The 25188-nt window shown below is 38.3% G+C and overlaps 1 protein-coding gene across 1 annotated transcript in view; it reads left to right on the forward strand.

Moving 5' to 3' along the window:
• SEMA3E (semaphorin 3E) overlaps nt 1–25188 on the forward strand; it is a 274339-nt gene that overhangs the window by 150478 nt on the left and 98673 nt on the right. The window contains exons 3-4 of the mRNA XM_061413774.1: nt 9726–9785; nt 12973–13092. Coding sequence (XP_061269758.1) covers nt 9726–9785; nt 12973–13092 — 180 coding nt within the window. The remainder of the gene's footprint in view (nt 1–9725; nt 9786–12972; nt 13093–25188) is intronic.

A 25188-nucleotide genomic window follows, 5' to 3' on the forward strand; every position in this document is an offset into this window, starting at 1 on the left:
TAGTTTTAGACAATATCTGTTGACTTTTTGTAAATGAAGATGAAGATTTTTGCTTCCTTTTCTTGCAGTGACGTAGCTAAAATATCTGCACAATTTCAGCAGCAACCCCTACTCATCTGCCCTGTCATCTTCCTATTATAGCTGTACCACAATTTTTAGCTAAGTCGTAACTATATACATTATTATAATTAGGAAAATAGATCACACTTCTTCCCCCTCCCCCGATTAAATGTTTTCTCTTTTTTTTTTATTTGCTTGGATTATTGTTGTTTAATCACTAACTCATGTCCGATTATTTTGTGACTCCATGGACTGTAGCCCACCAGGCTCCTCTGTCCATGAAATTTCCCCGGCAAGAATACTGGAGCGAGCTGCCATTTCCTTCTCCAGGGGATCTTCCTGATGCAGGGATCGAATTCAGGTCTCCTGCACTGGCAGGCAGATTCTTTACCATTGAGCCACCAGGGAAGCCCAATATCTGTTCCATAAAATAATAAATAATGTAAATATCTTAGACGACATAATAGTTAAATAAATACCTAGAACTCACCGACCAACTCAAGAATGACATTATCACCATCCCCACTGCTTGTAGTTGCCTTTCGTTTCCTCCCTCTTTTCCTCCTGTGTCTCCTGCTACCTAGAAGCCATCACTCTGATGGATTTTTTGGTTTATTTATTTATTAATTTTAAATTTTAAAGAATTATTGTATCATAATGAGTGTTTCCCTATTACATTGTGTTGTTTAGAGTTACTTGTTTTAAGCTATGTAAAAATGATACACAATTGTTTATTGTAGCCTACTGCTTTTTTGTTTTGTTTTAGTATTAGTTATTAGATTCAATTGTGTTACTTGTGACTGTGCCTCCTTTGTTGTAGGGGTATGAAGATTGAATGAGGAACACAAGTTAGATTTTTAGTTTGTTTTTTTTTTTCCATATTGTATATTTAAGCAGCATATTGTTTTTGCATAACTTTTCCCATCTTTTAATTTACTGAGGTGTAATTTACAAATACAATTTGTAATTTACAAATACAGTTCCTGCTGATGGTGACTGTAGCCATGAAATTAAAGCAGACTTGCTCCTTGGAAGGAAAGCTATGACAAACCTAGACAGTATATTAAAAAGCAAAGAAAATCCTGGCTTTGCATTTGTAGTTGGGCTTCTCTGGTGGCTCAGAGGGTAAAGTGTCTGCCTGCAATGCAGGGGATCTGGGTTCGATCCCTGGGTCAGGAAGATCCCCTGGAGAAGGAAATGGCAACCCACTCCAAGTCCTCTTGCCTGGAAAATCCCATGGACAGAGAAGCTTGGTAGACTACAGTCCATGGGATCGACAAAGAGTCGGACACGACTGAGCGACTTCACTTCACTTCACTTGCATTTGTAGTACTCGGCAAAGTCCTTAATCCCTTTATTCTTCTGCTTTCTCATTTGTTAAAGGGGACAAATATTAGGGTATTCCCTGAACATTAGGGTATTCACTGAAAAAAATCCGCACGTTAAGTGGACCTTCACAGTTTGAACCCATGTTGTTCAAGGATCAACTATAACAATCAGAACTTGTACTATTATATACACATTAGACTGATTTTTCCTGTGCAATTTTGAAATAGGTAAGAACTTACCATTTACTGGGCTTCCCTGGTATCTCAGAAGGTAAAGAGTCTGCTTGCAATGCAAGTATACCCAGGTTTGATCCCTGGGTCAGAAAGATCCCCTGGAGAAAGCAATGGCTACCTACTCCAGTATTCTTATCTGGGAAATCCTATGGACAGAGGAGCCTGGTGGGCTATAATCTATCGGGTCACAAAGAGTTGGACAGGACTGAGTGACTTTCATTACCATTTAATAAATTTACTGTTAGTTTTTTAGATACTGACTTTGCTTTATAAATTAATTCATTCATAGCATTTCCCAGACTATGTAATGATACTTTCACCCGGAAATTCTGTTCCCTTGTATCTATGTCACATTCATAAAAGACCCTTGACCTTCACTCAAAAATGGAAGAGTCAATCCTGGTGGTAAAACTATAAAATTTCTACCCTTATTATTCCATTTGTTTTATTTCATGAGAGCCTCCTACCTGCCAGAAAAAATTTCTTCTGCAGATTACTCTCTTGAAAAGTCTCTAAAATCCACAGATAACACGATACTTAGATTAAACTCTGATTTCATCAGGAACTTCCTAAGAAATTTATTTAAACCTTTTTTTTTTTTCTTTGCACTTTTGTCTAAAGTCTTTTGGTGCAAAATGTTTTGGACTGATTTAGAGGAAATCATTATTCAGGTGAAAATATTAAAGTATCTTGAGATTCTGATCATTATGTGACAATAGCAGAACGAGAAGGCAGTGGCACCCCACTCCAGTACTCTTGCCTGGAGAATCCCATGGATGGAGGAGCCTGGTAGGCTGTGGTCCATGGGGTTGCGAAGAGTCTGACATGACTGAGCGACTTTGCTTTCACTTTTCACTTTCACACATTGGAGAAGGAAATGGCAACCCACTCCAGTGTTCTTGCCTGGAGAATCCCAGGGACAGTGGAGCCTGGTGGGCTGCTGTCTGTGGGGTCACACAGAGTCGGACACGACTGAAGTGACTTAGCAGCAGCAGCAGTATAGATAGAAGACTTGGAAAGAGAAAAACATGAGGAGGATATGGCAACACACTCAGTTCTTGCCTGGAGAATCTCATGAACAGAGGAGTGTGGTGGGCTGCAGTCCATGGCGTCACAAAGAGTCAGACATAACTGAAGCGACTGAGCATTTTATAAGACAATTAATTGAGTTATTAATTGCCTTGAACAGTGCCAGAAAATATGTAGTGTTATCCAAATATTTGCTATCATGATTATTATCTAAATAAGACACAGAATTAGCACATGATTCTTGTGTGCTTCCATTTCTAAGTGAGGTATAAGAGTCCTACATATTAAAGACTATTCAACTAAGTTCTACAAATAGTCATGGAAATATGAATTATGCAGAAATGAATAAAACAGTCCCTACCCTAAAATATTTCTAGTGCAATGGAGAAGATACATACACATCTGTCATAGATAGCACAATTTGAAGAGAACTATAATAAAGGCCTAAATAAAATACTAAGAAAATATGCATAAACTGAGAGTTGGGGTTTCCTGGAGGAGATATAATTTAAAAGTGGACTTTGAATAGTAGTTGGAATTTTGATTCACACAGTTTGGTAGTGAGGAGAGGGAAGAAGCTGAGAAATTTTAGAGCAATTTGAAATAATGATTTGGCTGAAGTAGATAGGTGAGGTGGGGGCATGTGGGTGGGAACCGGGGAGACTGATAGTTAAGGAAGGAAATATGGTTTAGACCAGATCCTGAAGAACATTGACTGCTGAGCTGTTGAAACTTAAGCAATGCAGGAGCCAGTGGGAGAGTCTGAGTATTACGTTATGTCTCAGTATAACATAATGAGAATGATAGTTTAGGGTGATTGCTTCAGCAGCAGCATGTTGGGTAAATGGAAAAAAGAGGAAAATAAGGCCATGAGGCCAGTAAGTAACAATTAGAACTTAAAACCAAGTTCATTTGTCTAAGAAGCCTAAGCTATTTGTACTACACCATAGAATCGAGAACCAGAATGCTACTTTAGTGTGAACTGCATCTCCCAAATCGGTCTTCAGCTTACCATTCAGATCAGATCAGATCAGATCAGTCACTCAGTCATGTCCGACTCTTTGCGACCCCATTAATCACAGCACACCAGGCCTCCCTGTCCATTACCAACTCCCGGAGTTCACCCAGACTCACGTCCATCGAGTCAGTGATGCCATCCAGCCATCTCATCCTCTGTCGTCCCCTTCTCCTCCTGCCCCCAATCCCTCCCAGCATCAGAGTCTTTTCCAATGAGTCAACTCTTCGCATGAGGTGGCCAAAGTACTGGAGTTTCAGCTTTAGCATCATTCCTTCCAAAGAAATCCCAGGGCTGATCTCCTTCAGAATGGACTGGTTGGATCTCCTTGCAGTCCAAGGAACTCTCAAGAGTCTTCTCCAACACCACACTTCAAACACATCAATTCTTCGGCGCTCAGCCTTCTTCACAGTCCAACTCTCACATCCATACATGACCACAGGAAAAACCATAGCCTTGACTAGAGGGACCTTTGTTGGCCTTTTGTTGTCAGGGGTTTCTTTCCTCTTGGTTCTTACTGCCTTTGCATCACTAGTGTTTCCTTTGCTGCGAAGTTGCTTCAGTCGTGTCCGACTCTGTGTGACCCCATAGATGGCAGCCCACCAGGCTCCCCCGTCCCTGGGATTCTCCAGGCAAGACCACTGGACTGCGTTGCCATTTCCTTCTCCAATGCATGAAAGTGAAGTCACTCAGTTATGTCCGACTCCTAGCGACCCCATGGACTGCAGCCCACCAGGTTCCTCCATCCATGGGATTTTCTAGGCAAGAGTACTGGAGTGGGTTGCCATTGCCTTCTCCAGTGTTTCCTTTAGTGATGGTTAATAGACTAGTGAAACAGTTGTTGGTGACAGAAGCGGAGGAAAACCAATGACAAGATCAAGGAACTGTTTCCCCTTTGTTAATTTATGGCAAAGTTGAGAGTCCAAGGAGGCTCTGGTATTCAAAGACAGCACAGGGACTAGCTTGTCTGTTCTGTTGATATAGACTCTTGCAATCTGTGCACATTTGAGAATTACCAAGGCTTCCTGAAAAATAAAGTTATTCTTGGGGACATAGCAATACTATATAGTTTGACATATAAAATCTTTTTTCATTTCATTTTCTTCTTTTCTTTTTTCATTTCATAAAGAAATCAAAAGTGGAAATGTTGATTTATTTAAGCTGTATTTTATAGGACTTCATGTGCTGTGCTTAGTTGCTCCTTCGTGTCCCACTCTTTGAGACCCCATGGACTGTAGCCCACCAGGCTCCTCTGTCCATGGGGATTCTCTAGAGAAGAATGGAATGGATTGCCATGCCCTCCTCCAGGGGATCTTCCCAACCCAGGGATTGAACCCAGGTCTCCTGCATTACAGGCAGATTCTTTACCATCTGAGGCACCAGGGAGGACTTCATCAGATATTCCATATTTAGTAATAAATTTTTGCTTTAACTTTTACCCATGGCTTTTCTGTTTCTAAATTTCACCTTTTTTTTCCTTCTAAAATTATTCTTACCACTATTATTTAAAGCTAAAGTTGCACTACTTAATTTGGATATCTATAAATAAAGTTTAGTCACTTCTATTTGTAAAAATATTTATACTTTTCTCACTCAAGTTTATTGAATGAAAGGTGAAAAAAATTCTTCCATTTTAGAACTTCATTTTTTTTAAGTGGGAGAAAGGCATTAGAATATAATTTGCATATAAAATGGCAAATGGTGTTTCACATTAATGATAGCAATTTAGTAGATTTCATCCATTAAAAAGGCCATTTGTTGTTCAGTCACTAAATTATGTCTAATTCTTTGTGACCCCATGGATGGCAGCACACCAGGCTCCTCTATCCTCTGCTATCTCCCGGAGCTTGCTCAAATTCATGTCCATTGGGTCAGTGATGCTATCTAACCATCTCATGCTCTGCTGCCCCCTTCTCCTTTTGGCTTCAATATCTCCCAACATCAGAGTTTTACCAGGCCAGAAATGTTTGTGTTATAATAATAGTGTTCTAATTCAAAAGCTTTTGATTATCAACATTTCAAGAACAAATTTTATCTGTAATGCAGAAGATTATAATTCTGCTTATAAAGTATTTGAATAATGACAGTCATTATAACTAATTATAAAAGGATAAACAGTAAGAGGGAAGTGTGACAGGTTAAAACTACCATTTATAAACCATTAAGTCTCTTTTAATGTGTTATATTCAAAACATATTTTCTTGATTTTAATGACCTTTGTAGGACCTTTAATTAAAATATGTGTTGATGGGCACTGGTACTATATATAGATGTAAAATATAGAAATAAAAAACTAAAATATAAACAATATTTTTCATTAGAATAATAGAATTAGGAAGAGATTATTAGACAAAGTTATAATAGTGTCTTAGTCACTTAAATATATTCCAAGGGAGATTTACATTTACTGTATCATTTTATTTAATCTTTTTCAATAAAAAAAGGAAATAATGTTTTTTAGACAGTTAAATTATTACTTTTTTGTTCATTTGTTTTTGCTCTCCAAAATCTCTGAGTGTTCTAACATCATGTAACAATAGAATAGTTAAATTCTTAATCCTGGTATAATTAGGAGGTTCAATAGGGAGTCCAGAAAAGAATACTTTGTAATTTAATTTTTATTTTATTTTTCTCATTTGAGCTATACAAGAATAGTAAATGGCCTGTTAAAATGCATTAGAACAATTAAATTATATAGTAGGAATATTGTGATGAAATCATGTGTATTTAACCTTTGCTTTCTGTACCTTTCTTGGTGCAGAGAATTTGGAAATGTCATTACACCCTGTTGTTTAACTGCCTTTAAAAATGCTTTATGCAGAACAGATAGCTTAATTTTATGACTTTTTGTTGATGCTATACTTTGGAGCAGAACCAAAAGGCATCCTAACTGCCAAAACAAATGAAGAAAATCATTTCCCTTACTGTCTTGGCAGAACATCTGTACATAATGGCTTTAAAATAACTTCTGATTTCCAGTGAGATCATTCTCTTGTCTTTTCTCACCTGAGTGGACATTTGAATACAGTCCTGAGCCTGTTAAATTGTGTTAAAAAAAAACAAACCAAAGGAAACTAAAGTATAAACAACAATAAAAGCAAAACTGAAGTATATTATTCCTTAGGGGAGTTCCGATGTGTTGGACTTCAGTGGTTAAGTGTTCATAACTTAATCTTCTACTTCTTTCCCTTTGTGAACCCAGAGTGATCTGGTTAAGACCATTTTCTCTGCCCTCGGAAATCCTGCCAGTCTTTCACACTCACTAAATTGTAGGATTTCCTCCCTGATTAAACTGAAAAGTGCTGCTTGTCTCATTTACTTGACACTGACTGTAGCCTTTTCATGTCAGTGAATCTCTCTCTCAAACTGTATTGTAGGATCCTTTAGTGAATTAACTTTTTGAAGAATGTGATAAAGAAATGTTGACTGACACAAATCTGTCAGTAGCCAATGAATAAGCAGTGATGGCATTAAAGACCCTGTGTCAGGTAGGCATTTTAGGGCTACGGAAGTTAGTCACTGCCTTGCCCTCTGTAACTTACAGCCTAATGAGAGAGCTAAAATTGAATACATACTGTGAAATCATAGGAAGAAAAAGTAAGAAAAACAATTCAGAGCATTAAAGGAGGGACAAATGCCATCTTGTAAAATATGTAAATTTTTACTTGCCATCATGTAAAAGTTATCTGGGAACATCACTGAAGATGTGCCTGAAGTAATGATTTCATTATTGGCACCCCACTTCAGTACTCTTGCCTGGAAAATCCCATGGACAGAGGAGCCTGGTAGGCTGCAGTCCATGGGGTCACTAAGAGTTGGACATGACTGAGCGACTTCACTTTCTCTTTTCACTTTCATGCATTGAAGAAGGAAATGGCAACCCACTCCAATGTTCTTGCCTGGAGAATCCCAGGGACGGGGGAGCCTGGTGGGCTGCCGTCTGTGGGGTCGCACAGAGTTGGACACGACTGAAGCGACTTAGCAGCAGCAGAGCAGTCGTCACGATTAGGTTTGCTGCTAGAAATAACACATTCTGGCAATCCTAGAAGAACCATGTATTGTCTTCACCACCACAGAATATATTATTTTTTGTTTGTGTCAAGAACTGTGAATTTTACCTTGCTTTTAGACAAGTCAACCTGTCATAGTTTCATTGATGCTGGCAAAAGACAGGAGGCACCTGGCCTAGTCACTCCCAGTACCGCAGACTGTATGAGCCTCATGTTTCCATCAGTTGTCTTTTCCTCCTCAAGTCCCACAGAGCCAAGCAGCCTAAGGAGATGTTGTACACACAGTGAATATATCTTGCACCCAATTTACCAACTTCCAGCTCAAAATACTCTCAGCCTTAAAAGGAGTCTTCTAGCAAACCTGTCCAGCCTTTGCCCAGAGGGAGACATTATCTTTATTATCCTGATCAAGAAAAAAATCTATTTGCCCTGGTGGGAGGATCTATCTCTATCTTCCAAGGCTGTTTGAAAAGATAGCTGAAAACAAAATTAGTCAACAAAATATAGGAATCCTCTAGAGAATTGCCACCCACCCAAAACAATGTGTTCAAATAGTCCCAGAAATAATCCACATAAAACCAATGATTGAGGAGAATGAGGTAGTAAATTGAGGTTATTCTCTTGTCTGTTTCAACATTGAAAAGCTGAACTTTGGTATTTTTCCCAAAGAATTGGTTATCAAACACTTTGAAATTGTAGAAATATAGTTTAAATAAGTCTCATTTTATAAAAGTAAATAAAAAGGGGTGTAAATATTATAAGAAGAAAAGCCTTGCTTCTTGTAAATTAAAGATCTTAAGAATGTTAATCATTATGATTGACGGGTGAGATATTCTCTGATTTACTCATATTAATAAGAAAATTATCTTTGCAGTGATGAGTAATCCTAAAATTAATTTGTATTTTGAGCTTGTGTTTACACATGTACACACATACATTCTAGCATATCCTTTTGAATGATTTATGCATCCATAGTAAAACTATAATTCCAAAACCAAATTGAATCTCAAATTAGAATTTATTTTAGAAGTCATCTGAGAAAACCTATCACTCAGTGTCTAAATTTTTTCCAAAAAAGGATCAATAAAGTTTATAAATTCAACAGTTTCACTTCCAGCATCCTTATTCTGTAATGGTGTTAAGGACCCTCTTCAGGCTGATGCAAGGCTGCAATTGAACCTGACTTGTTGTTACGTTAATGTGATATTGTTCCTGAAGCATATATGCTCCATCGACAGGTCTATGATATAATGAAGAGCACTGATTCTAGGCTTTTCTATGTGTGCTTTTGGCTTTTAACTGGCTTTTTTTGGTATCACTACTTGTTCTTTGTCTTTCTTTTTTATGTTGCAACATAACCAAAAGTGCTCATGTGTTTCTGTTTGTTGTTGTTCAGTCACTAAGTTGTGTCCAACTCTTTGCGACCCCATGGACTGCAGCACGCCAGGCCTCCCTGTCCTTCGTTATCTCTTGGGGTTTGCTCAAATTCATGTCCATTGTGTTGGTGATGCCATCTAACCTTGTCATCTTCCACCCACCCCCCTTCTCCTCCTGCCCTCAGTCTTTCCCAGCTTCAGGGTTTTTTTCAATGAGTCAGCTATTTGCATCAGGTGGCCAAAGTATTTAAAAGTTTATATACTGCACTGTGAAAGCAAATGACCACATGATGCTGAATATTGTTCGTAAGAAACTTAGGGGGCCTGATACAATAATAACAATATCAAGGTAATGTTGTATTCCTATAGTTGAAACCATGTAGTGCTTTACTCTTATGATAATAAATTTAATCATAACAAGATCATCATAATTAAATGCTATTGTCACCAATTTTATAAGTCCCCAATATCTCTCATGTATTAAGGCCTATTTGGCTCCATAATATCTGAGTTAAGTGATAAACCTCTTTATCTTCTCAAAGAAATAAATAGAAGCAAAAAAATAAAATAAAATAAACTATAAAGTATTGACTTACAGAAAAAATGAAATGGGTTTTCAGTGTAGTTTATTTTTATATGTGTTTGCATAATAGTGCATTATGTTTTATTTCAGATACACTGGCCAAGTACAGCACTAAAAACAGAAGAATGCATAATGAAAGGAAATGATGCCGTAAGTATCATTCATTGTAAACTAAACATATCATTATTTGTAGTCCTGGTCAGTGACAAAGGACTGAATCTCTAACCTGTTAATTGTTCCTAAAAAGCATATATACAATTCATGTAAGGAATAAATACATATATCTAGATATATACACATATATTATATATACACACATACAAAAGTTGGAAGAGAAGAGTGAAAAAGCTGGCTTAAAACTCAACATTCAAAAAATGAAGATCGTGGCATCTGGTCCCATTACTTCAGGGCAAATAGATGAGGAAAAAAGGGAAACAGTGACAGATTTTATTTTGGGGGGCTCCAGAATCACTATGGATGGTGACTGCAGCCATACAATTAAAAGACACTTGCTCCTTGGAAGAAAAGCTATGACAAACCTAGATAGCATATTAAATAGCAGAGACATCACTTTGCCAACAAAGGTTCAACTAGTCAAAGCTATGGTTTTTCCAGTACTCATGTACAGATGTGAGAGTTGGATCATAAAGAAGGCTGAGTGCCAAAGAATTGATGCTTTTGAACTGTGGTGCTGGAGAAGACTCTTGAGATTCCCTTAGACAGCAAAGAGATCCAACCAGTCAATCCTAAAGGAAATCAACCCTGAATATTCATTGGAAGAACTGAGGCTGAAGCTGAAGCTCCAAACTTTGGGCACCTGAAGCAAAGAGGCAACTCAGTGGAAAAAACCCTGATGCTGGGAAAGATTGAGTGCAGGAGGAGAAGGAATGGGACAGAGGATCAGATGGTTGGATGGCATCACTTACTCAATGGACATGAGTTTGAGCAAACTCTGGGAGATAGTGAAAGACAGGGAAGCCTGGAATGTTGCAGTTTTATGGGTTGCAAAGAGGTGGACATGACTTTGAGACTGAACAACAAAACACACACACACACACACGCACACGGGGCTTCCCAGGTAGCACTAGTGGTGAAAAACCCACCTGCCAATGCAGCAGATATAAGAGACGTGGGTTCAGTCCTTGGGTTCAGAAGATCCCCTGGAAGAAGGGCATGGCAATCCACTCCAATATTCTTCCTGGATAATCCCATAGACAGAGGAGCCCAGTGGGCTACCGTCCATAGAGTTGCAAACAGTTGGATATGAATGAAGCAACTTAGCACAAACACACACATATACATACACACATATTTGATATATACATGTACATTGTCTATGTGTACATAATTACTTAAAACTTATTTTCATTGTGGAGTTAGTGTAGGGAACCAAGGTGCCATCTAGATCTTGGTTTTATTTTCTCTTATTATATCTTACTATGTTTTAATCAATTCAGATTTATACATTCTTATAGTAATATTTATTTCCTATGTATTAGAAAAATAATTTCAGGTAGTATCTTAAAGATAAGCAAAGCACCTTCTTTGTGAGATTTTGTTTCACTTTGATTAGTGAATTAGAAACAAATGAAGAAGTTAAAGGAGAACTTTGGAAGAAGTATGCACATCTTCTTTAGAAAGTTAATTTGTTCTTTTTCTGTAAGAAGAAAAAGCAAAAACATGTGAAAAATTAACACACATTCTACCAACACCTCATTCTTGTGTAGCAACTGGGTAACAGTCAAGGAATGAGTCTTCCTTGCTTCCTCAGTCTGTGGCGTGTTGCTGACTAACTGAACACATTCAGAGGCTCTGTCAGTCTAAACCCAGCAGAGCCAGAATATGGTCTCATTGGCCCCTCAGGATGCGCCCATTTCAGGAGATGAGAAGCATGTGCTTACAGCAAGATGAAAATAGAATGTTAGATTTTCCCAACTATATGGGTCATCCATAGACTAGGATGCTATGTTAATGGGAAATTAAAGAAATAAATCTTAGTACCCCAAATAATCTGTTCATTAGTGCATTACTTGTTCTTCCCAAGGGAATGCTATAATCTCAGTCATGTATGGTATGATGGTTCTGTTGGCTTTTTTCATCCCAATACTGTTACATGAGAGACTTTAAAAATCAAAATCTGTCTTTATAAAATATCTTTTACTGACTATTGCATCTACTAATGTCAAGGTAATATTTAGCAATAAAAGGGTTTGGTATTTCTCTCATAATTTAAATGCACTGCTGCTGCTGCTAAGTCGCTTCAGTCGTGTCCGACTCTGTGCAACCCCAGAGACGGCAGCCCACCAGGCCCCTCTGTCCCTGGGATTAATTTGTCAACAAGCTATTTGCCAAAATTTAGTTAAGTTGGTTTGAAATAGTTTTAGAACATCTTTTCATTTAGCATACTTACCTAGTGATTGATCTATTAAAACTTTGTTGAGTGTGGGCTGTGTATTAGGTACTGAGTTTGATTAACTGTGGACTATATAGATGTGCAAAACTGAGATTCTGTTTTCTGATAAGCTTACAGTTGAATCCCATTTTAGACAAACTAGAGATCTGAGGCCAAATGTGACCTGCCATAAATGAAGTTTTCTTGGAACATATCCATATCCATTTATTTTTCTGTTGACAATGGCTGCTTTTATGCTATAGCTGCAGAAGTTAAGTAGTTGCAACAGAGACCAGATGGCCCATCAAACTAAATATATTTACTCTCCGGTTCTTTATAGAAAAAGTTTGCTGATCCCAGGATTGTAATCTTACAGTAATAGGTATAAAATGTTACTTTTACCAGTTAGTTTCCATCTGTTTATTTGAAAATTCTCTGAAAGTCCTTTATATGAATCTATGAGTTTGAAAATACAGGATTTAACTTTCCAAACATCAGAACTCTTTGTGCCCTGAAGTCTGCATATGTTTCCTTGAGGGTAATGAAACTACTTCTACTGATTGGTCTTCCGACTTAATGTTGATTTATATGTACTTTAAAAAATAACAGTCTTGATAATAATTTAATTGCCTAGTGAAACATTGCCTTGGAAATCTACACCTGAAAACACTTCTGACCAGTGCTTTTTTAAAAAAAAAACTCAATTGTGTACTAGAATACCTCATAATGATGCACTCCCATTATTGATTGTAATGATACCTCGCTATATCCGTCTCCCTGACTCTTCTGCTGGTCGTTGCCCTCTTTTCATCTGCCCCTTTTGCCTTCCCTAACCAAGGGAGGCTTATACATGAGATGTCTAGGGTTAGGAAAAACAACAGTCAAAACAGAAGCAAAACATTTTTATTACACTAACCAATTCCTTCTTTTTCTCCCGGTTTTTAGAGTGAATGCGCAAATTATGTTCGGGTTTTGCATCACTATAACAGAACACATCTACTGACCTGCGGGACAGGAGCATTTGACCCACTCTGTGCCTTCATCAGAGTTGGATACCATTTGGAGGTATGACAGTTTCATTCATTGCTCTGAATGAATTATCAAAAGTAATGCTTAAAATAACTTTGTTTTAAAAGAAAGGTTATGGCATTTCTTTGGATAAAAGAGAAGAGCATTTGTGATATTCTGAATTAATTTGCTTGAGTGAGAGGCAAAGATTTCTTGTCAGTTACGAAATCTGTGAACCAGTTAATTCTTTATGCATTCCTTCACTGAAGAATTTCATTTACTTAATTTGTCCACTTAAAAATATTTCTTAATATCAAACTGTGTTCTCTATTGTGTTCTTATATGATTTGTATTGGTATAAGCACCAGAGTAGAATGAATGTGTGTATATATATATATATATATATATATATAAACATATATATATACACACACACACGTGTATGTGTAAATAAATTTATATAAACAAAATTGCTACATACAGTATCTTTTAAAAGACATGCACAGGCTTGTTGATCCTATAATAACTCCTTTTCTTGGCCAGGTGAGGTGGGGAGGTGGAGGTGAGGTGGGGAACAGATTGCAAACTGACTTGAGATAAATGATAGTTGATAAGAGCTATCCATGTCTTCCCCAAGACCCCCACCACTAGGTGATATGGTATTATTTAAGCAAATCCCAACTGAATTCTGCTACCTGCATATATAAAGTAGCAGGCTTGATGATCAGTCATATAACCGGTTTCAACAAACTGGGTAAACTACCAACTCTCGTTTATTTAGGCCCATGTCAAGCACTTTAGATCGCAGTTTCACTGAGAAACATGCTAAATGATGTTCTGATGTCAGGATCTGTTACCTTTCCTTGTAATCAGAAGGCATAATCCTACATCAAGATGGGACACAGATAAAACAGAGCTATGGATGATCTGTAGTTAAGCAGCTAGACTCTCTCTCTCTTTTCTTAAAAATTCTAATTCTTTTACAGTGTTAGGCCAATCTCTGCTGTATGGCACAGTGACTCAGTTATACACATATAGACACCCCCTTTTTTAAAATACTCTTTTCCATATGATTTATCACAGGATATTGAATATAGTTCCCTGTGCCATACAGTAGGACCTTGTTTATCCATTCTATATGTAATAATTTACATCTGCTAACCCCTTGACTCTTGTATATTTATGAAAAGGCAGCAGTGACTGTAAAGTATTTTCAGCTACCACGTATGAAGAACAACATTCATTTCACTGGTATTCCTGAAAAATTATTTCTGATATTCCTGATACTAGTTAACACTCATGTGCACACATAATTAGCAGTATCTGAAGTGCTAACTCTTAAGTGCCTCTAGAAAGTACCCCTGATTGGGGCACTTCAGCTGGTAAGCATCCTTATAGGCAGGATTTTTGATTAACATATTTTAAATGTTAAGAAACCACCTCTAGTTGTAGATTAAAGTTAAATAGCATACACAAACACATCACAGTGTATTTACTAAATTATTTTAGAGTAACAATGCAAGTGATAAAAGGGAGAACTTCGGCAGAGATATAGAAGGCAAGGAGGCTAGTGCAAAGTCAGAATATTTATATATATACAAATATACCAAGTATACATATGTATGTACATATGCATATGTATATATATGTATCAGATCAGATCAGATCAGATCAGTCGCTCAGTCGTGTCCGACTCCCTGTGACCCCATGAACTGCAGCACGCTAGGCCTCCCTGTCCATCACCAACTCCCGGAGTTCACTCAGACTCACGTCCATTGAGTCAGTGATGCCATCCAGCCATCTCATCCTCTGTCGTCCCCTTCTCCTCCTGCTCCCAATCCCTCCCAGCATCGGAGTCTTTTCCAATGAGTTAACTCTTCACATGAGGTGGCTAAAGTACTGGAGTTTCAGCTCTACCATCATTCCTTCCAAAGAAAACCCAGGGCTAATCTCCTTCAAAATGGACTGGTTGGATCTCCTTGCAGTCCAAGGGACTCTCAAGAGTCTTCTCCAACACCACAGTTCAAAAGCATCAATTCTTCGGTGCTCAGCCTTCTTCACAGTCCAACTCTCACATCCATACATGACCACAGGAAAAACCATAGCCTTGACTAGACGAACCTTTGTTGGCAAAGTAATGTCTCTGCTTTTGAATATGCTGTCTAGGTTGGTCATAACTTTCCTTCCAAGGAGTAAGCATCTTTTAATTTCATGGCTGCAGTCACCATCTGCAGTGATTTTGGAGCCCAGAAAAATAAAGTCTGACACTGTTTCCACTGTTTCCCCATCTATTTCCCATGAAGTGGTGGGACCGGATGCCATGATCTTCGTTTTCTGAATGTTGAGCTTTAAGCCAACTTTTTCACTCTCCACTTTCACTTTCATCAAGAGGCTTTTGAGTTCCTCTTCACTTTCTGCCATGTGTTTCTGTGTATACTTATGTGTGTATATATATATATATATACACACACACACACACATATATATATATACATATATATTCAGAAACACATAAGTATACATATATACAGTTCAGAATGTAGACAATTTGTGGTGCAGATCTATTGGAAAGAAATCCTCTCAGTTTTCATTGATCTGAAAATGACTTTATTTCATCTTTATTTCTGGAAGATATTTTCTGTGAGTATAGAATTTTGGGTTAACAGTATTTCTTTTGTTTGTTTCTTTAAGCATCTCAAAAATGCCTCATTGTCACCTAATCTCTTTCTGATGTAAGTTCAGCTTTCATTCATATTGATATTACCCTGTTTGTGATTGCTTTATCTTTCAACAGTTTCTCTTTATCTTTGGTTTTCAGTAGTTTTTCTATACTGTGCCTATGTGTGTGGTGGTGATAGTGGAAAAATGGGTATTTTTATTTCTTGGGATACTTGATAAAAAATTGATATTTTTATTTCTTGGGATACTAAGGTTTTTTTGGATACAGAGTTTATATTTTACACCAAATTTTCAGCCATCATTTTTCCAAATAATACCTCTTCCTCATTCCTTCACTCTTCTTCAGGGACTTATGGAAAGATGAATATAAATAGATAGAGATAGATAGATTGACTTTGGGGCCTTGTCCCATAGATTGCTGAGATTCTGTTCATTCTTAATCTTTTTTCCCTCTGTTTTTAAAAGTGGATGAATACTTTACATTTATTTTCAAGTTTCAACCCTTTCTTCCAGCATCACCAGTATGCTCTTAAGACCACCCCGTTAATCATCCATATATAGTGTACTTTTCAGTTCTAGAACTTCCATTTTATATATTTTCCATTTCTGGACTGAGTGCTCCCCCACATATTTTTATTTTTTTATGACTCTTTCTTTTAAACTTTTTAACATATTTTAACAGCAGTTTTCAAATCCCTGTGTGCTAATTTTAACATCTGAGTTACTTTAGGTGAGTTTGAATTGACTTATTTGAAAAGATTCTAATCCTAGGAAAGATTGAGGGCAGGAGGAGAAGGGGATGACAGAGGATGAGATGGCTGGATGGCGTCACCGACTCAATGGACATGAGTTTGGGTAGGCTCTGGGAGTTGGTGATGGACAAGGAAGCCTGGCATGCTGCCGTTAATTGAGTCACAAAGAGTCAGACACAATTGAGCGACTGAACTGAACTGAACTGCATTGACTGGTTTTTCTCTTGACTATGAATCATGTTTTCTTTTTTTTGCACGTATAGTAATTTTTATTTTGCACTGTACATTATAAAATAGATTGTATACTTTAATTCTTGATTCTGAATTCTGTTTCCTTTGAAGATTTCTGTTCTAGCAGTTTACTTGGCTGGATTCCCTTTCAAAACTGCTTTGAAGTCATCGACAACCACACTTTGCTTTCAAGTTTTTAGCCACTGCTTTCATGGTCTGCTTCCATATGCAGTTCAGGTGGCAGCTAAGGACTTGGGAGAGAGTATATTCACATATTTCAGGGCACCTCCTTCAGTTTCTGGATATACCTTCCCACCTTTAAGTTGATCCGATACTTTAAATCTCTGTCCTGTGTCTTTCCAAACTAGAAGGTCTCCAGCTTTCTGCTTGAGTTCTATCCATTCCTTCCCACATTAATCAGGAGATTTTCTTGAATGAAAAACTCTCATCTTTGTCTGCTCTTAACTGATTTCCATTGCCTTCAAAAAATTGTTTGTTTTTTTTTTTTACTTACTTATCAACATTATTTGTGGAAATTAGTTCAGTGCAAACTGTGTCATTAGTAGAAGTGAAACTCCATGTAATTCACCTTCATATACATAATGTTGAATATTTTTCTCATGTAATTGTCTAAATACTAGGTCTGATTAAAAACATATTTTGAAAAAAAATATGTATGTTCCAAAAAGGAATATGTGGCAGATGATAATAAGGACAGTGAGACCCTATTTGGAGGCTTGATAAAATAGTTTATCAAAACTCTATTTGGAGGCTTGATAAAATTTCATATAAGGGAGTGAAAATTACAAATTGTTATAGGCAAGAAAAATGTTTTAAAAACACAAAGATAGCACATAGGGAATAGGTTCATAGACATTAGTTCAGTTGGTTGGGAAACAACAGAAGATAAAGCTGGGGCAAATTGGTGGAGGATTTTAATGCTAGACAGTGGCATTCTGTAGTTATTTCTAGAAACAGCATAGAGACGGCGAGCAGTTTGAGCAGAGTGTTTGATTGACATGTCATTAGTAATATTTAGGATTGATTCAAGTGGAACGGGATGAAAGGCAGAGAGAAATTAAAGGGAACTGCTATAAGAGTCTTCGTGAGAGATCACGAGGATATTTGAGTGTTGTCACAATAGCTAAGGAGAGGAAGTGTGGGGCTGATGTGAGAAGACACTCAGCAGGAGTTTATATAACTTAACATTTTATCAGATGTTGCTGACAAAAAGGAATCAGAGAGCAATTCCAATTTTATTTCTTGATGATTGGGAAGAAAAACAAAGTCTAATAGCAAGAGAGAATTAAGAAGCCAGAAAACATAAAAAAACAGTCAATGTTTCTCAATTATAACTATTTTATTTCCATGTATAGTTATTTAAAATATTGATCCTGGAGCTAGGATAGCATGTTGTCAGAATAGGTTGAGTTGTTGAACCCTAGGAAGTTAAGGATCCCTGAAGGATTTTCTTCTTTGTCTCTCTCCCCTATTCTCTTATTTTCTTCTCTCACCTCCCTTCTCTGCAGTCCACTTTATCCAGGTATTTTACTTGGAAAATAGCATTTTTTATATGACAGAATGTTTAGGGAATATTAATAAGCAGACTGAGCAGAGCAGTGTAAGGCAAATCAGTTTAGTGCAATTAAAATCATTTGTAAAAGGAACAAAATAATAGACAACATCATCAGTACTACAGAGGGTGGTTTTGGTAAAGGGATGAGTAATTAGAATGTAGATGAAGAAGTGACTGAATAGTGATAAAATAAAGGCAGTATTATTGCCGATTTAATCCAGAAATAGAATTGTTAAGGAAAAGAAATATGGAGAAGGATATAAAATTGGAATGTTGGTCAGACATAGAGATCAGACTTGTGGTTGCTGGATTGGGTTGGGGACAGAGGGAAGGATTGGGATTTAGAATTAGCAGATGTAAACTATTATTTATAGAATGGATAAACAAGGTCCTGCTGTATAGCAGAGGGAACTATATTTAATGTCGTGTGACAAACCACAATGAAAAGGGTTTATTGTATAGCAAATTGAATCACAACATTGTAAATCATCTGTACTTCAATACAATTAAAAACAACAACAACACAAAGTGGAATGTTGAAAGAAGGGTTTTCTTAGGATAGAAGACAAGGAAACTTATTTATTAAACAGAGGATATGATCATTTTCCTTCTTGGAGATAAGAAGGGTTGGATAAGGAGCAAGTTTGAAAGGAGAGGTACTGTCTGCTAATCATTGAGAGAGCTCAATAACAGTTGGATATAAAGGGCTCTATTAGCCTTTGTCCTGCTTCATTCTGTACTCCAAGGCCAAATTTGCCTGTTACTCCAGGTGTTTCTTGACTTCCTACTTTTGCATTCCAGTCCCCTATAATGAAAAGGACATCTTTTGGGGGTATTAATTCTAGGAGGTTTTGTAGGTCTTCATAGAACCATTCAACTTCAGCTTCTTCAGCATTACTGGTTGGGGCATAGACTTGGATTACCGTGATATTGAATGGTTTGCCTCAGAAACGAACAGAGATCATTTTGTTGTTCTAGAGATGGCATCCAAGTACTGCGTTTCAGACTCTTTTGGTGACTATGATGGCTACTTCATTTCTTCTAGGGTATTGCCCACAGTAATAGATATAATGGTCATCTGAGTTAAATTCACACATTCCAGTCCGTTTTAGTTTGCTGATTCCTAAAATGTCGATGTTCATTCTTGCCATCCCCTGTTTGATCACTTCCAATTTGTCTTGATTCATGGACCAAACATTCCAGGTTCCTATCCAATATTGCTCTTTACAGCATCAGACCTTGCTTCCACTACCAGTCACATCCACAACTGGGTGGTATTTTTGCTTTGGTTCCATCTCTTCATTCTTTCTGGAGTTATTTCTCCACTTATCTCCAGCAGCATATTGGGCACCTACTGACCTGGGGAGTTCATCTTTCAGTGTCCTATCATTTTGCTATTCATACTGTTAATGGGGCTCTCAAGGCAGGAATACTGAAGTGGTTTGCCATACCCTTCTCCAGTGGAGCACATTTTGTCAGAACTCTCCACCATGACCCCTCCGTCTTGGGTGGCCCTACACAACATGGCTCGTAGTTTCATTGAGTTAGACAAGGCTGTGGTCCATGTGATTAGACTGGTTACTTTTCTGTGATGGTGGTTTTCAGTCTGTCTGCCCTTTTATGGAGAAGGATAAGAGGCTTATGGAAACTTCCTGATGGGAGAGACTGACTGAGGGGGATACTGGGTCTTGTTGTGTTGGGTAGGGCCATGCTCAGTAAATCTTTAATCAAATTTTCAATTGATGGATGGAGCTGTGTACCCTCCCTGCTATTTACCTGGGAGAAAAACTATGGTGGAGGTGATGAAGATAATCGTGACCTCCCTCAAAAGAACCCAGTCATGTACTGCCACAGTCTGTGCCCCCAGCAGGCCACCACCGACCCACGCATTCGCTGGAGACTTCTGGACACCCACCGGCAAGTCTCCTGTGTGGTCACTGTTCCTTTCTCCTGGGTCCTGGTGCCAAAGGTTCTGTTGTGCCCTCCAAGAGTCTATTTCCCAGTCCTATGTAAGTTCTAGCAGCTCCATAGTGGAGTAAATGGCAACCTTCTCCAAGAGGACTTATGCCATACCCACACCCAGAGCCCCTGTCCCTGCAGCAGACCACTGCCAGCCTGTACCTCCACAGGAGACACTCCGACACAGTTCTGTCTCAGTCTCTGTGGGGTCCCTGGGTTCTGGTGCACACAAGGTTTGTTTGAGACCCCTGAGCTTATTAAAAAGCAGAGACATTACTTTGCCAACAAAGGTCCATCTAGTCAAAGCTATGGTTTTTCCAGTAGTCATGTGTGGATGTAAGAGTTGGACTATAAAGAAAGCTGAGCACTGAAGAATTGATGCTTTTCAACTGTGGTGTTGTAGAGAGTCCCTGGCAAGGAGATCCAGCCAGTCCATCCTAAAGAAAATTAGTCCTGAATGTTCATTGAAAGGACTGATATTGAAGCTGAAACTCCAATACTTTGGCCACCTGATGTGAAGAGCTGACTCATTTGAAAAGCCCCTGATGGTGGGAAAAATGGAAGGCAGGAAGAGAAGGGGACAACAGTGGATTAGATGGTTGGATGGCATCACTGACTCAATGGACGTGAGTTTGAGTGAACTCTGGGAATTGGTGATGGACAGGGAGGCCCGGCATGCTACGGTTCATGGGGTCGCAAAGAGTCGGACACGATTGAGCGACTGAACTGAACTGAACTGATAAAGGGCTATTTTTCAAGAGAGAAACCGAGCTAGAAATGCAGAGTTGAGGATTAACAGCCTATATATGTGTGAAAGCTGAGCTCTTTAGGTATGATGTCATTGGTTAGGAAGAGAATTTGAGTAAAAAGAGAAAATAACTGAATATTATGCCCAGAAACATCAATATTTGAAAGACTAGTGGAGGAAGAAAAACAAAGGAATCTATTTGAGAAGTTGACTAGGAAGGTTAGGAGGAAAATAGGAGAGTGAGATAATGCAAAAATGAGGAAGTCACCATTTTTTGAAGTCTCAAAGAGTCAGTGTCATTGTATCTAGAAAGTCTTTGGAGACATTTATGAAAGGAATTTCAATAAAATTTGGATGAAAATTGTGGTTTTCTGGCATAAAGAGTAGAAACCAACTTTCTCTTGAATTACATTTATCTTTTTTCATTTCAGTATTTTTATTTTTTTTACTGAAGTATAATATAAACTTTAAGAAGTATACAGAATGTGAATGTATTGCTAGATCATTTTCACAAATTGAATGCCCCTGTGTAATGGACATCAAAATCAAATAATTTCTTTTTATTTATAAATTTTATTTTCATTTTTTTTCTTTCCTCATGAATTCTTGGTTTTGTTTTTTTTTCGCTTATGCCTCTTCTAGTTTAGTCTTCATTTCAGAGTCCTTCCTGAATTCTTTCACTTCATTTTTTATTTTTTCTAATTTTGATTTATGTTTTCTTTTATTTCTTGTGTCTTTCCTTAATTTATTTCAGGGTGTATTGAAATACTATGTTTGATTCTCATATCTATTTTGTGGTGTGCCTTTTTAACAAGCTTTCTATGATAATGCTTTTCTGTTTCTTATTCTTTTAGAGTAAAATACTGGATTCAGGTGGGATCTTTTTTTAGTGCTCATTTTTATATAAAATTAGTTTTCCTGAATTTTTAAAGAGAAAATATGTACCAGAATAGATGTATGTCTAGCCTCACCTTTTAGAACTCACCATTCTGTTTTGTCAAATGTTCAAAAATATGGAGATAGATACAGAATATCGATGTGAACATGGATATAGATACAGATATTCTTCAGGGTGTTCTCTCTTCCTCTTTTGTGTGAATATTGCTTTCTCTTCACCTTCTTTATCACTTTCTTGGACAAATTACATTCTACTCTTAGCAGTTTCTACTTGGAAAGGAAGTGGGCTGCTTAATTTTGGGGATTCAAGGTCTATTCTTCCCACAGGCCCCTTGAAATCACCCACAGATGTAATCAGCAAGAATTCCTCCCAGGTTCAGCTGCCATTCTGAAACAATGCTACACTACACTACTTACTGGAGACACGAGAGGTCTTATCACATTTGACAAGACCTGATTGCTTCTCTCTGCTTCCTCCTGGAAGATATTAACACCCTGTGTGTCTTAAGCTTGCGATAGTTCATCCACACCTGCTGGTAACTTGGGAGCTCGTGAAGATGTCTTCATAGTCACTTTGCTGTAGGTGTTGTTTTGGCATTTCTGCTTGATCCATCTGTTTTCCTGGGAGAATTTACAGAGAATAAAACATATGCCTCTGCTGCTATCCTCTCAAAAATCTAGTGATACTGAGTTCAGTCTCTTACTGCTTGCTGCATGATGGGCCAATAAATGGAGAGACAAGTTGTTGAGGCAAAGAAGAGTGACTTTATTTGAAAAACCAGCAAACCAAGAAGATAGTGAACTAGTGTCCCAAGGAACCATCTTACCCAAGTTAGATTTGGGCTTCTTTTATCCTAAAAGGGAAGGGGTGTAACTGGTTGCCACAAACTTCCTGGTGCTGGAATCTTTTGTTGTTGCAGCTATCCATGTAGGTCTGGTCACATGTTCCTATAAACCTCCAATAAAGCAAATGCATTCTCTGTCCTGCAACTTTTTCTCTCTATATGAATGGACTCTTAAAGGTCAGAACCCTGAGAGTACAGAGTAGGCTGTCCTATGTATTTCAAGCGATAGGAAACATTCTTTTACAAAAAGTGCAGAGCTAGCGTGGCTAAGCACAAGCAACAGAGCACAAAGCTTAGAATTAAAGGAATAGATCCAATATGGAGTTAGGTTTGTTTTTCCCTGTTGACACTAAGAGCACCTTTCAAATAGTAAATGCTATACAAATATAAAATACTATAGGTTTTTATCTACCTCTAATTTTATTCACCTTTCAAAGAAAATGGAAATTATGGGTTGAATATAGAGGTTCAGACAAAAAAAATCCCAGAGGTTCAGCTATAATATATAGGTTTCTAGAGAACTGGCAAAAGCCTTGAACTGAGGCAGAATGGAGATTGTTTTTGTTACTTAACAGACTACGTTTCTCTTAGAACACAGTGACTTTATCACAGTGATATTTGTGTTCTACTATTCGTATTAGTTTTCTGTGTTGCAAAACACATTACCAAAAGTTGGGCAGCTTCAAACAGCACACATTTATTATCTCACAGATTCTGTGGGGCAGGAGGAGGCCAGGCATTGCTTAACTAGCTTCCCTGCTCATGACTCTGAATACTGACATCAAGGTGTTGCCTGGCTGCCTCGTTCTGGCCCTCAGGATCATTTCCCATGTGCTTGTGGTTGACAGAATTCAGTTCCTTGCAGTTGTAGGACTTCAGTTTCCATTTTCTTGATGGCTGTCACTCAGAGGCTGCTCTCAGCTCCTAAAGGCCCACCAGCAGTTCTTTGCCACGTGACCCTGTCAAATCATGGCAATGTACTCCTTTGAAGGCAGCAGGATAATCTTCTGTCCAGTTTACTAAGAGCCAGTTATATAATATAACCTAATCATGAGAATTACTATACCATCACCTTATAAAATACCATAATCTAGAGAGGGCTTTTCCACCATGTTTGCAGTTCTTGCCCATACCCAGGGTGTGGTAGTTATACTGAACATCCAACGGTAAGAGGAAGTGGGAATGTTAGATACCATTAGTATTCTCTCTACCGTACCCTCCCTTACATATCTTCATACAAAACAAAGATTGTATCAGTGCAAATGTGTTCAGTTCAGTTTAGTTGCTCAGTTGTGACTCTTTGCGACCCCATGGACTACAGCATGCAAGCTTCCCTGTCCATCCCCAACTCCCAGAGCTTGCTCAAACTCATGCCCATCAAGTTGGTGACACCATGCAACCATCTCATCCTCTGTTGTCCCCTTTTCCTCATGCCTTCAATCTTTCCCAGCACCAGGGTCTTTTCCAGTGAGTGAGTTCTTCACATCAGGTGGCCAAAGTATTGGAGTTTCAACTTCAGCATTAGTCTTTCCAATGAATATTCAGTGGTTTAAGAGGATGTGTCTTGGTAGTCAAGGGAAACGCACATAGCAAAAGGTGAGAAATAGTCATTTTTTCCCTGAACCTTGTCCATGACAAGACCCTCCTCTTAAAAGAAACTTCTTTTCCTCCTTGTAAGAATTATAAGGTCCAAGGAATGAATATGTGGGCCACCTCCAGATTGTTGCCTGCCCAAACATGGGAAAATTTGATTGTCCTCAGGGCTTTAGCATTTGAACAAGAATTGCTGTATATTTCATTGTTGTTGTTCAGTCACTAAATAGTGTCTGATTTTTTGCAACCCCATGGGCTGCAGCATGCCAGGCTTCCCTGTCCTTCACCCTCTCCCAGACAGCATTGGACTTTACTTTCATGACCAGACACATCCACAACTGACCCAGCCGCTTAATTCTTTCTAGAGCTATTATTAATTGCCCTCCACTCTTCCGCAGAAGCATATTGGACACCTTCTGGCCAGGGGTTGGGGAGGGAGCTTATTTTCTGGTGTCACATTTTTTTTGCCTTTTCATACATTTCATAGGGTTCTGGTGGCAAGAATACTGGAGTGGTTTGCCATTCCCTCCTCCAGTGGACTGCTTTTTGTCAGAGCTCTTTACTGTGACCCATCTGTTTGGGGTGGCCCTGCATGGCATTCCTCATAGCTTCATTGAGTTACGCAGGCCCCTTTGCCATGACAAGGTTGTGATCCCTGTATTTCATTCAGTTTAGCTCAGTTCATTCACTCAGTTGTGTCCGACTCTTTGCAACCCCATGGACTGCAGCACGCCAGGCCTCCCTGACCATCACCAACTCCTAGAGTTTACTCAAACTCATGTCTGTTGAGTTGCTGATGCCATCATCCAACCATCTTATCCTCTGTCATTCCCTTCTTCTTCTGCCTTCAATCTTCCCCAGCATCAAGGTCTT

This window comes from Bos javanicus, chromosome 4 (genome assembly GCF_032452875.1).
Source record: "Bos javanicus breed banteng chromosome 4, ARS-OSU_banteng_1.0, whole genome shotgun sequence".
NCBI lineage: Eukaryota > Metazoa > Chordata > Mammalia > Artiodactyla > Bovidae > Bos > Bos javanicus.